Here is a 12964-nt window from a genome sequence, read left to right on the forward strand (position 1 = left end):
TAACAGCATATTTTACATCACCCGCTTGCAGCTACTGCTTACAAATAAAGCCAATAACCCAAACTCACCTATTTATGTTAGAGATTATAACACATTATATTTAGTATTATATTTATGGGCCTCACTTTCAGAAAGTGCTGAAGATGATACATGGACTAGCATTTTGAAAAAAAAAAATCCTTAATGGAAATGATAAAGGATTGGAATTATTGATTTGTTCTTCCTTCATATTTTAGCATGTCTGCACATGCTATTAGGATACTATATTCTGATGCATTCTGGAAAAGGAGATATTTATTCTTCTCTTCTGATAATGCAAAATATATCAAGAAGGGATTTCACAAGAAATACATTATTGAAAAGTAATCTGCTACAGAAAATGTATTATATAACTCTGAATAATTCTGCTTAAATAATCTCTGGCATTTTGAAATAGGGTCCATTCTAAAAAAAAATGCATTGCTCTCAACTGATAGCAGCATCTCTAAATCCAATTAAGTTATTTAAGTGAAAGTGAATATACATACACAGAGTTTGAATTATTATGTCAATAAATCACTTCAAGTTAGGTAAAATCTGACCTTCTGTAATGCTTTCTGGTTTTGTTAATATCTCTAATTTATTTCTTCCTAATCTTCTTCATCCAATAGAGCAATATGTTTAAACAGCTGTTGTCAACTACAGGGCATATTTAACAATACTTAACAGCCAAATGTCAATATCCAGAAAGGACTGTTGTATAAGAAATGTGCCACAGCATCTGAGCAGGATGCTGGTTCTTGACTGTCTTCTTTGCTGGCACCATTGCTGGGTGTCTACTGTTGCTGTGGGTACCTCCTCTCAAGAGAGCAGATGGTTAATATTTCTGTCTGACTGCCCCATTCAGTAGAGGATTGGTTTCACTGTATTCTTAAAGGCCCAAATCTGCCCTTCCTTCTCAGCTTCAAATGATAGTAAAAATCAGGCTAATTCATGCTACAGACAATAAGGGGAAAGACATTTCCACCAGGTCAGTTCTTCAGGGGCTGTTGCATAAAGACAGATACTCAGGATGAAAGGCTGCAAAGAATGAACTTCAATCTCCTGAAGAACATGAAATCTGATGGTAGGAGGTATTAGGGTAGTTGTTTTTTTTCAAGGTGGAGAGCTTTTATGGCTCAAAGTTTTGAGAAAAATGTGAATAATTATAGTACATTTAACAGCAAATTAAAGTACGTGCAATGAGTATTACTAGAGTTAGAGGCAAATACTCAAAATTTAAAAGAAAAAATTAGACTCAACTTTCCCATGCTGTTCTGTATTTACATGCTACCAACACTACATTAAGGTCAGGAAACCAATGGAAAACAACCACCACAGCAATATGTGATAACTAAAGAGTATTACATATATATATATATATATATATATATATATATATATAATGTTATATATATATATATATATATATAACATTAAAAAAATAATTACAGTTAAAGCTCTGTTCCAGCCTCTTCCACATGAGCTAATACTCAGCATATATATTAATAATCATAATCAGCATATATAATAATAATCAGCATATATAAATAACATACTGTATATATCAGTATATCACAAATACTAATTGGAATCTCGACACAATGGAAGAAGAGCTATAAAACATACAGAGTTAATGCATTTCACAGGAACTGAGCACATTCCATTCAGCCAGTCTAAGGCTGTTTTGCAACAGACAACTAGCCTGCAGGTCTTCCAGTCTTTCTCACCCCTCCCAGTATTCCTCTACAAAGCACTGTGTTCAGCCCTTGTTTCCTTAGGTCTACACCCAATATGATTCTCCATGCCAGCCTCCCCTCACTTCATCCCAAACATAGCTTTTCTTTCAGCCAGCCAGCCAGCCAGCAAAGCTCAATGCCCTTCCCTGGTTTTGGTCTCCTTAACATAATTCTTAGCATACGCAAATCTTGTCCCAGCTCCTTCTGAATCAGCCAGGTTCCATCCCTCCCACCATGATAAAGATAGATGTATTAATGACTGGTTCTCCCTAAAAAAATATGATTTAGGTGTCTATATCTGAAACTGCATAGTCGTTCAACTCAAAGTTATGAAGTGCTCTAGTCACAAATAATTCCAACTCTCCAGTTTCATGCCTTTCCTAGGTCTTAAAAAAAAAAAATAAAAAATAAATGTATTTTTTCAGGCTTAAGAGCATGCAGATTGTCCTGAAGATAACAAAACACATATTCCTACTACAAATTAACAAGCGTCATATACTTTGCCTAAAGCCAGGAAACATTACAACTTTTTCAGAGAAAAAAAAATAATCTAATTTTATTTTGTTGGCCCCTTTAATTATCTTTAAGTTTCATTTTATGCTGACACCTCAACTACAAGAAGGACATCGAGGTGCTGGAGTGTGTCCAAAGAAGGGCAATGAAGCTGGTGAAGGTGAAGGATCTAGAAAACAGGTTCTATGAGTACTTTACAACTACCTTAAAGGAGGTTGTAGCGAGGTGGGGAATCAGGCTCTTCTTCCAAACACCAAGTGATGAGGGAAAATGGCCTCAAGTTGCATTAGGGGAGGTTTGGGTTGGATATTAGGGAAATTTCTTTACTGAAAGAGTTGTGCCGCAATGGAATAGGCTGCCCAGGGATGCAGTTCAGTTACCTTACCTTGAGATCTTCAAGAAAAGTGTATATGTACAACATAGCAGCATGGTTTAGCGGTGGACTTTAGTACTAGGTTAAAGGTTGGACTGGATGATCTTTGAGGTCTTTTCCAACCAGAATGATTCTATGATTCTCTCTCATTCTGGTCTAAGAAGCAGCAGAATCACCACTTTTGCTGAAGTTTTAAAGCAAAAACCAAGAAAGTAAAAACAATGCATCAAGTGTCTGGCACAGACAACATCACCTATTATTAAAGAATAGCAAAGTTAGGCTGAGAATGAAAATAGAGTAATTACCTAATGGGGTAATTTACCCAATGGGGTAAACTGGGTACTCCTAACACTAGGCTGCTTAAACTATATTTGTTTACCATTGAACATGATAGTGTGTGACTCTGATGTTTTTTTCCTTTTTTTTTTTTTTGTCACAAAAAGATTGAAGAGCCTTGCACAGTAAATTGCAAGAAGATCATCCACTTTTGAGTAAAAACTATAGTGTTATTAAAGCAAGAATTTTGTGCCAAAATCATTGCAGTAATTGATACTATGTGGATTTTCAAAAAGCTTTGGTTGCAGGGCTTTTTTTTTTAAGAATACATATATTCTGTAGTTTCTACTGACCATTATCGAGATGACTTGATATTCTTTCTCCTTGTACAGAACATACATACTGAATAGAAAAAATATTTCCTATATTTAAAATGAGAGATTTGTATTTCCTTTCCATCACAACTTTTTCCATGCCTATAGTATAAGAAAATGTGATTTAATTATTGATCAACAACACATGTTAAGTTATCATCAAATCTCATGTATCTGCTAAATATACTCTAGATCTTAAAGCTGATTCTTCTTCAGGTACCATCTTTTTTTTATCAAAGTCTCTTCAGATACTAATGGTCATTTTTACATTTACTTTTCAAAGCATTAGGACTATGTTTAATAACAGAAGTGTTAATTATCAGATAGGCTACTGTGAAAGTCAGCTACGAGACTGTTGTTTTATATTGAAAAAAAAAAATGCTTTACTTTCTACAGAATCACAGAATGGCGAAGGTTGGAAGGGACCTCTGAAGGTCATCTAGTCCAACCCCCTGCCGAGCAGGATCACCTAGAGCACATTGAATAGCATGGCATCCAGGAAGGTTTTGATATCTCCAGAGAAGGAGACTCCACAACCTGGGGCAACCTGCCCCAGTGCTCTGTCACAGTAAAGAAGTGCCCTGTAATATTCAGCCAGAACTTCCTGTGCTTCAGTTTGTGCCCATTGCCTCTTGTCCTCTCACTGGGCACAACTCAAAAGACACCGCCTCCATCCTTTGACACCCTCCCCTCAGATATTTATACACATTGATGAGGTTTCCCCTCGGTCTTCTCTTTTCCAAGCTAAACAGGTCCATCTCTCTCACCCTGACACATGATAATGTGCACTTTACAGTACTTAATTCTATAAATATTTCTAGGTAAATTTCTGTACAATAGTTTCCCTCAGTAACTATATACACCTGTTTTTGCAATTTCGATTATTATTTTTTTCTGTGTAGGAAAACATAAACAGGTTCTATACTTTTATTAATGCTGGCTTTCTCATGTTAATTACATGTTAAATAACAAGCAAATAAACAAACAAACAAACAAAAAAACAAACACAAACAAACAAGGAATAGTCTTTAAATTTAGACCAAAACCTGATACATCTTCTATTCGGTCAGCTAAATTCACCAGTTGTGACTGATTTTGTTATCCCTGCAAGACATTTACAAATTTATCACTGGATATTTGTATTTATAGAAAAGTAAGATTTTTATGTACTGTATTTTTACAGACTTCTACAGCTATCATTTTGCATTAATAAAAACAGAATCTAAAGATCATCTTACAGGACTGATTTTTTGACTAAATTCATCTGAGCACAACACTAAACGTAAAACAGGAACAGAAAGAGAAAATGATAACCTTTCTCATAAATGAGTATACACAAATCTATCTACAGATAATACTTTGAATATAGTATCTTCCCCATCATAAATCTTTCAACCTAGCCAAACATGAAATGCTCATCTTCAAAAACAAAGAAAGATAATTTTTCTTTGTACATTTGGACTACAGGCTTAGAGTCTATCGCTATAGTCCATAAATATTTTTACAAATCTCTGGGCATTTAATTACTTTTTATTCTCCATAGGACTGATTTGAAGCAAAAAAGTCAAGTAGTTAGTTCACTATCTAATATATTTCTTAATATATTTCTTATAACTTTTCAATGTCAACAAGAGGTATCTGGTCATCTTGAACTCATAATGTCTTAATTATAGAATATGTGTAATATTAAACTGCATTTTATTCACAAAGCACAACGCTAAAATACATACCATACATGTACTTTAAAAGGTTTGAAAATGTTGTTTTGATTTTCTCTCCTCCACAGTAGGAGACCTGTAATTTCAATGGCAAATTTCTCTACCTCAGACACAACCTATAATCAGGTATATTTTAGGCTAAATAGTTATCATTCATTCCACTGCACCAGCCAAAACTAAAAAACTTGTCCTACAGACCTGAATGTCAGCTGCTTATGCTTATATTTTCTGCCTCCTGGTACAGACAGGTATGCAATTAAAGAACTTTTCAGACTAATAAAAAGGTAAGAGGATAATTAGATCCCTTACAGAATCACACATGCAATTATCAAACCATTTTTTCCTGAATTTTCATTTTTTTACTTGTAATTTTTTAAAATTCTTGAAGTTCAGCGCATATGCTCTGTGCTGTGCTTCTCGAGTGAGAAATACAGTCAGAGGAGACATTGCAAAGGTGGTCCTGACTTGTTCCATCCAACCCAAATGGCCTTTGGCACTCTGCAATTACTATGATGCCAAGTGCATCAGTCCCCTTTTCTTTTCAGCCTCATTATTTCTTTACTCCTCTTGCAAGAGCTTGCAGGCCAGAACTGTGTGGTACCATAGACCACCACATAGAAGACTTCATAAATGATTTCATAAATGTTTAGCATGCTAGGGTTCCTTATTCTAACTTCTTATATTTGAATCAATTTTCTTCCAATAGATTTTAACAACAACAAAAAAAAACATTTGGAATTTATATTGATTTATCTCCCACTATTAATAGTAGCTACTTTATCATTACGATCACCAGTCTAATATAGAAAAATGCATGGGAAAAGACATAAATGGTAAAGTTCAAAATGACTGAAAATTCTTGTGACAAATGCATCTCCAAATTGTTTAAAGGAACATCACGTACATCTCAAATATGGCAAACAACATCAAGCTGCTAGCTTATTTCCTGTGAGAAAAGCTCCTCTAAATCTCATCTCAAACTGTTTGGAAAGATGTTTTCCCTTAAGGGATTATTACTGTAACCATGAAAAAAGATTTAGGATCTTTACATCAAATAATGTGAAAGAAGCCAAAAAACTGTCCATCCTGCCAGCCAAGAGGAAGAACGGAATGAGATGGCTCATTTTTGACATCTCCTCACTGCTTCTCTTTACCCTGTAAGTAAGTACTTCTAGGTGGGGCATACAAAAAATACAGCTCAGGACAGCTATTGTTGCACCAGGTAGTTCCAATGTTTGTAACTGCTGTTGAATTACTCGTATCAAAGAAACAGAGAATGGATATAGGATCAATAACAATTTAGGAACAAAAAAACACTACCACACAAACCGACCAAACAAACAAACAAACAAAAAAAAATCACCATAAAAAAATCAAAATCAAAATACAATCAAAACCCATCCAACCACCCTCCTCACAGACCTTTATTAGATAAGCCACCACTTACAAACCTGGGCTATTGCAGTGTCACGGATAAAGGAGAAGAAATGATCTACGGCATTTTATGAATTAGCCTAAGGGGATCTTCAAATGTTTTCATAGACCTTGTACCGCATCTTAAGGAACTGTCTCATATCCCAATCGTGATTGTATAAACACCCCTTAGCATTACAAAAACAGTTTTTGTTGAAATTAAAAGCAAACCTGAATATTTTTCTATTTTTCTCTTAATAAAGTTAAGTAGCTAGAAAGGAGAAGCACAGCCAGCACTGGAGAACTGTTGAACTCTCTCTGGACCACCACAGCATTCCACAAGCCAACCTGGGAACAGCTGACCTAGACCATTCTCCTGCCAATCAATGATTTGGTCTCCATAAAAGTAATTTCTATGCTTAGCTCTTTTCTTTTTAATTAATTACGAATAAAGCCAATATCCATTTTCTTTAGATTTTAATGTCTGGAACCAATACCAAGGTTTGCCCTCACAGTAAGATCTCCAGCTGAAAAGCTCCTTTGCCATTAAACACTTTTTCTGCAAGGTGACCATAAGGCTTCTCTTATGGAGTTTATACATCAAAAAATAAGGCTACCAAAAATGCTGACTTATGAAAAGAAACAGAAGAAGCCTGGTTACTAACCATTTGTTTTCATTTCATTCAGGAAATAAAAGGAAAACAGTAGTGAAAATAGGTGTGCAGGGTACCTGAATTCCACAGAAGGGTCTTGAATCCAACACTTTTTCTTCCTAATGCTCATCTGATACAGGGCAAGCTGTAGTCACATAACTTTAAAAAGATTTGAGATGATGACAGATGAAGAGATATAGCTATAGCTCTCTTCCTTTATAAGTATTTTTTTTTTAAACTGCATTCTGTCAAGGACCAGATAAAACTGGAAAGCAGAAGCGAGATAGAAAACTCTGAGATTATATTGCTTGCTTTTACAGAATAGGTAAGAAAGCAAAACAATGCTGTCATCTCTTCTTTCTGACAAGCCTTGTAGCATTTTCCTTTTCAGTCTCTCTCAAATCTTTAACTACACCTGTATCATATCACCAATGACATCACGAACTTAGAAAGAAACTCAGTACTAATCTAAACATTTTATGCTAGGCAAAAAAATTGACTAATGACTTCACTCAACAGGTATAAAAAGAAAGATGAATCAAAGGGGATTATTTACCCAAAGCTTACAACGTATTCCAAGACCAGGAAGTCTGTGCAAAATGCAAAAACTGTCTCCAACTAGATCATCCTTTCTTCAGGTAAGATAAACTTCTTATATGCCAGATAATAATAATAATAATCTGGCCATATTTCTTAGTTTGTAACATGAAAAATATATATCTTTCAAGCAACTGGAATTAGGACAGTTGTTGGGGGAATAATATCTATGGAGCTGAATGGTATCAGTGTTGTAGTTTTCCTTGTTAAAGCTATTTGAGTTGCATTATCCCTGTGCTGTGTGGCTGGCTAGCACTAGCTCACACTCAGGATTAAAAATTTTTGGTAGAATACACCATTTCACATAGACAGGTTTCATGAGAAATGAAGACAGAAGATGTATTTAAAAAAAAAAGTTTGCTTTTGTTTTCCGAATTTTTCTTAATCTTCTCTCAAGAAGGCTCTGAGCAATAAGAATTATCGTGACAAGGGAATGATATTTCCATGGGCTACCATTTAATCATTGGCTATGCAGTTACATATCATATATACATATGGATGTCTTCAGCTAGAAGAATCTAGTTGAAAAAGGAAACTAGATTTACTATAAAATCAGTTTTCTTCAAAGCATTAGAAAGAAGTGTAAAAAAAAAAAAAAAGCCCACAACCAACAAAAAGACCAAATATTGTAACAAGAGCAAACCCTAGCAAATATTTTGAAGTGTGACTATTTTTACACAACTTTTGTGGAAACCATTGTTTTAAGATGATATAATAATTGTTATAGATACCTAAAATAGAATATGGCATGTATATTTTTCCTTTAACAGAAGCTCACAGGCTCAATGCACAATCCCTGCACACTCTTACCTGTTCACTAGCCTTGAGCTAGTCCTGAAGAATAAAAACTGGACATATACCTGAGGATGTTGCATGAAAACACACAAAAAAGCTACTTTACACAAGTATCTCTTAATATGCCAAGGTTCAGCTCCTAAAAGGCTCTCTTTGCAATGTGAATCCTGTCTGCACATGTCCTAATACAGTCTTCACTAACAAAATTACAGGCTAAATACAGCAAACAGATAAAATTAAGTTTAATGGAAAATGTCATAACAAAACTGGACATCATAATCTTTTTTTTTTTTTTTGAAAACCAAATATATTTGTGGGTTAAGCATTTTCTTCCTGGCAGTAGTATCTTCAGCTGTTTTTCCTATATATTTTAAAATTTATTTTTTTCTTTCCCCATTGTGGCAATAAATAAGTTTTAAGTATGCACGGCCATAAACAGATTTGCAAGGAGCACTTGGATTGTAGTAAGAGTGAGAACTTACTGTCTTGCTGATGTAATTTGTGCTGATATTCATGCACTGGAGTCCTTCACTGTTGCAGCAACCTCCACATCTGTAGATGGATACACATGGGGGCTTAAAGAAGGTGTTTGTAGTTGCTCCAAACTCTTTTCCCACATCTACGCACACTTCACGTGGCATGCACTGAGTTTTTCTCCATTCAGTATCAATACCTGCCAAAATATAGGGAATTTCATATGTTATAAAGCAGCTGCTTAAAAACAGTACTCTTCTGCAGTAAATAAGTAGCCTTTTTTTTTTTTTTTATTATTAGAAACAGAATATGCATTGCAAGAGTCCCACCCTTTATTCAATGAAATACACATTGTTCAGTGTTAACTTCTAGCTAATTTTCTCTTCAAAGGCATGTGCCATGGAGCAGAGGCATATTTACAATGGAGCTGTGGATGCTGAAGCTGCATGGGTTCCTTCTTTGCTTGAGTTAAGTCCCACCTTAAGCGATATCTAGAGAAGTACTGCAGATTTCAAATTAAAATTTAATGGTCCCAACACTGTACTCCATTTGGAGTACTATACATTAAAAACAATAAATTTGCTGAATTACATGAAATAATATTACATGAAATAATTACATGAATTACATGAAATTAATTTGAATACATTCACTTTGTTAACTACAAGAGTGTAATTTAAAGCAAAAGGCTTTAGCTATCATGCACACCACGTGATTTAACCTGAATGGTGGTATATACACTTAGATCATCCACATAAATTTCAGCCAGTATTTCACATAGTGTTATACAGCCTTTACCAAAAGCAGAGTTACACTAAACAGCCATGAGACTTGCAGTTGTACAGGCCATTTATTCTCTGATGGAGCTAGTATTTGGTAGGCAACTCAGAGAAAATGGGCTCCATTAAGGTACATGATTTCCAATATCATGTCAAAAATTACTACTATAAATCTTGTGTTCCTCTGCCTGCAAGCACTTGCTAAATTGTAAGCTTCAGGTCACATAAAATATTAAGGGGGTACTGACATATTTGTTTGAAAACTGTTTTTTTCTTATTTGAATATAAGTCAGCTGTCCTCTTGTAAAAGGAAAAAGTTACAAGTGGATAGTTTGACCTCCTACAGCAATAACACATAAGAAAAGAAAACATTATCAGCCATGACTTAATTGCAGAAAATGAGCAGAATCAGTTACTGAATTGAACTATTAGTGTCTTCTTTGCTTTTTACAAATTTTTTATAGCCTCTACAAATCAAGATTTCTTATACCTTAAGAGAAACAATTTCTTACATTTACTGAGCTAAGAAAGCAATCTATAGCTTTCTGAGAATGGATATACCAAAAATACTTCTGTGGAGCAATTCATTTCACTGTGAAAAGTTGACAATGAAGTTTTTTTTATAATCATTACATCAAATGAAACTGCTGAGAGTGGTTTACTAATGATGCTGAGCTTTTAACATATTTTTGATGTAACTGACAAGTCTTCAGATTTTAATTCATCATGTTATAACCTATTTTATAACTTGTACTTACTTTTCAGGATCTCTGCGTTATAGTGTGCTGCAGCAAATTTCAGTGAATCATCTGATCTTGTGTCAAAGCTAGACTGTTCCCTGTTGTGTTGCCAACCTCCTTTCCTCAACTGACATTTGAACATTTTCCAGTATTCGGGGTAAAGTACTGTCATGAGTTCATCCACACTGGACACAGATCGCAACTGATCTTCCAGGTCTTTGCTTGCATGAGCCTGTCAAAGTAACATGTAAGATTAATTACTTTCTCTATTACACAAGGTTTGCTGGAAACTAGCCTGAAAAACAACTCATGCATTTTAAAGTTTTGATCAAAGGGGTCCTCATTTCAAAATCTACTTTTGTCAATTGATGTTGACATAACACTATATTGACATATACTGAAACATTTTGCTTGTGACAGTAACTCTTTATCATACATGTAGTTCAAAACACCTGTGTGAGAAAGAAGCTGTAGAATTATGCATATCCAAGTACAATTTGCAGATTAAAACAAAACAAAACAAAGCATTTTTTCCTGGAAACAAAAGCTTTCATGATACAATTTGGAATGCTTAAGTCCAAAAATATTGATATGATGCTCACATTATTTAATATTTAACATTATTTTTTCATTTTCCAAAAGTCCAGGAAAATGAAAACACCCAGAAATACAAAAAGGGTGAAAGCAAAATTAGAAAAATAAGAAAATAATTAATACGATTTTTGTATCCTTTTATGGAAAACCCTAGCAATGTGAGCAAATTCTTATTATAAAGGATTAATCCTTAAATTTGTATGAGTCAAGGATTTTGATACCTTTAAAAATCTGAACTGCATACTCCCTTGCTAGTAAGACTTTCAATTGAAACTCTTCAGGACTAAGGACAAGGCATAACAGCTTTAAACTAAAAAAACGGGAGAACTAGATTAGATATTAGAAATAATTTCTTTACTATGGGGGTGGTGAGGCACTGGAACAGGTTGCCAAGAGAAGCCTCATTCCTGGAGGTGTTCAAGGCCAAGCTGGATGGGGCTTTGGGCAACCTGATCTAGTGGGAGGTGTCCCTGCCCATGGCAGGGGTGTTAGAAGTAGGTAATCCTCAAAGTCCTTTCCATCCCAAACTCTTCTATGATTCTATGAGTATTATGCTTGGTAACATATTATTTCCAGAGAAGCCTCAAGTCTGGTAATCTCATTTTCTTATATGCTGGCTTTTACACAAACTCATTGCAATGGCATTTTCTTAAAAGACTGACTGGGATTTACATTTTAATTTCTCATTTACTCAAGATTCCTAGATTTCTCTATCCCCTTAGCTGAAACAGTATCAAGGGACAGCTGTGATTTCTTGCCCACCCTCTCACCCATGGATTGCTGAATTCCTAAAGGGAAAAGAAGCAGAAAATATTAAAGAACCTTTAGTCACCTTCTCAGCTTACATCGCCCTTAGATGGCAGTATGAGACACGAAATATAGAGGTATGCTTAGTAAGGTGTCTAGCTGTAGATTTTGTGTATGCTGCTACAAAACTTGTTTTGTTGGTCCAAGAAACACAATGTAAATAAAATGTACGTCTAAAACCAGAAACATAAAACTACAGAAATTAAAATGTAAGATTCAGTTCCTTATCAAACTCCACTATTAAGAAAATAAGAAATTCTTTCAATTCAGTGATTAAGTTCTTCAGTGATGAATTGCCCAATTAGCTTTCATTAGCTAACAAGTAAGGCTCCCAAGTAAAGCAACCAGTTCTAAACAAGCTCACGCAAACCAAAACTACTAAACTACTTTTTATCTCACAAACAACTAGAAAAGTACAAAACGGCACACAGTGTAGCATCCGCTATCTTACCAGGTACCAAAACCAGGAGAAATGCCTCAGTAAGACAGGCTAACAGAACTCACTTCCATAACTACTAATGCTGGAACTAATGCAGACTTCAAAATCATTTCATATGTCAAAGTGTTGTGGGTTAAATAAAATAAATATATAAATCACTACAGCCCTGCTAACCACAATGCCATGACAGACTACTTTGTCCTCGATCATTTTCACAATCAAGCTTTCAGTCTCAGAAACACACATTCAGGACTTCATCTCTTTCCTTGCCTCCCTAGGAAGGGCCTTCTCTGGCCCAAGCCATGCTGCAAGCAGTATCTTGGGCATTGTCTTCAACATAGTTGGCAACACAGAGCATCTTGTGCTCCCATCACTCCTGCTGTCCTTGCAAGACACCACACAGTTTCTCAATCCATTGGTCACAGGCAAAAATCCAATCTTAACAAACAACTACTTCAGCCACTGTCTGCTTGCTTTCATCTCTCTAAGTACATGAGTCTGGAGCACCTCTCCTATACAGAAAGGCTGGGGACGTTCAGCCTGAATAAGAGAAGGCTCCAGAAAGACCTCATTGCAGCCTTTCAATACTTAACGTGGGCTTATAAAAAAGATGGAGAGAAACTTTTTGCTCGGGCAGACAATGACAGGACAAGGGTGAATAG

General features: G+C 35.2%; 1 protein-coding gene across 4 annotated transcripts in view; it reads right to left on the reverse strand.

The window, feature by feature from the left end:
- VEGFC (vascular endothelial growth factor C) overlaps positions 1-12964 on the reverse strand; it is a 104614-nt gene that overhangs the window by 12994 nt on the left and 78656 nt on the right. For 3 of the 4 annotated variants that reach the window (XM_084516601.1, XM_084516599.1, XM_084516598.1), the window contains exons 2-3: positions 10481-10694; positions 8952-9142 (exon numbers count right to left, since the gene is read on the reverse strand). In XM_084516601.1, the coding sequence (XP_084372727.1) occupies positions 8952-9142; positions 10481-10634 (345 nt within the window). In that variant the 5' untranslated portion in view covers positions 10635-10694. Of the gene's footprint in view, positions 1-8951; positions 9143-10480; positions 10695-11277; positions 11314-12964 lie in introns of those variants that run through there. The other variant, XM_084516600.1, reaches the window with a different exon arrangement.

This window comes from Aythya ferina (assembly GCF_964211825.1).
Source record: "Aythya ferina genome assembly, chromosome: 4".
Taxonomy (NCBI): Eukaryota; Metazoa; Chordata; class Aves; order Anseriformes; family Anatidae; genus Aythya; species Aythya ferina.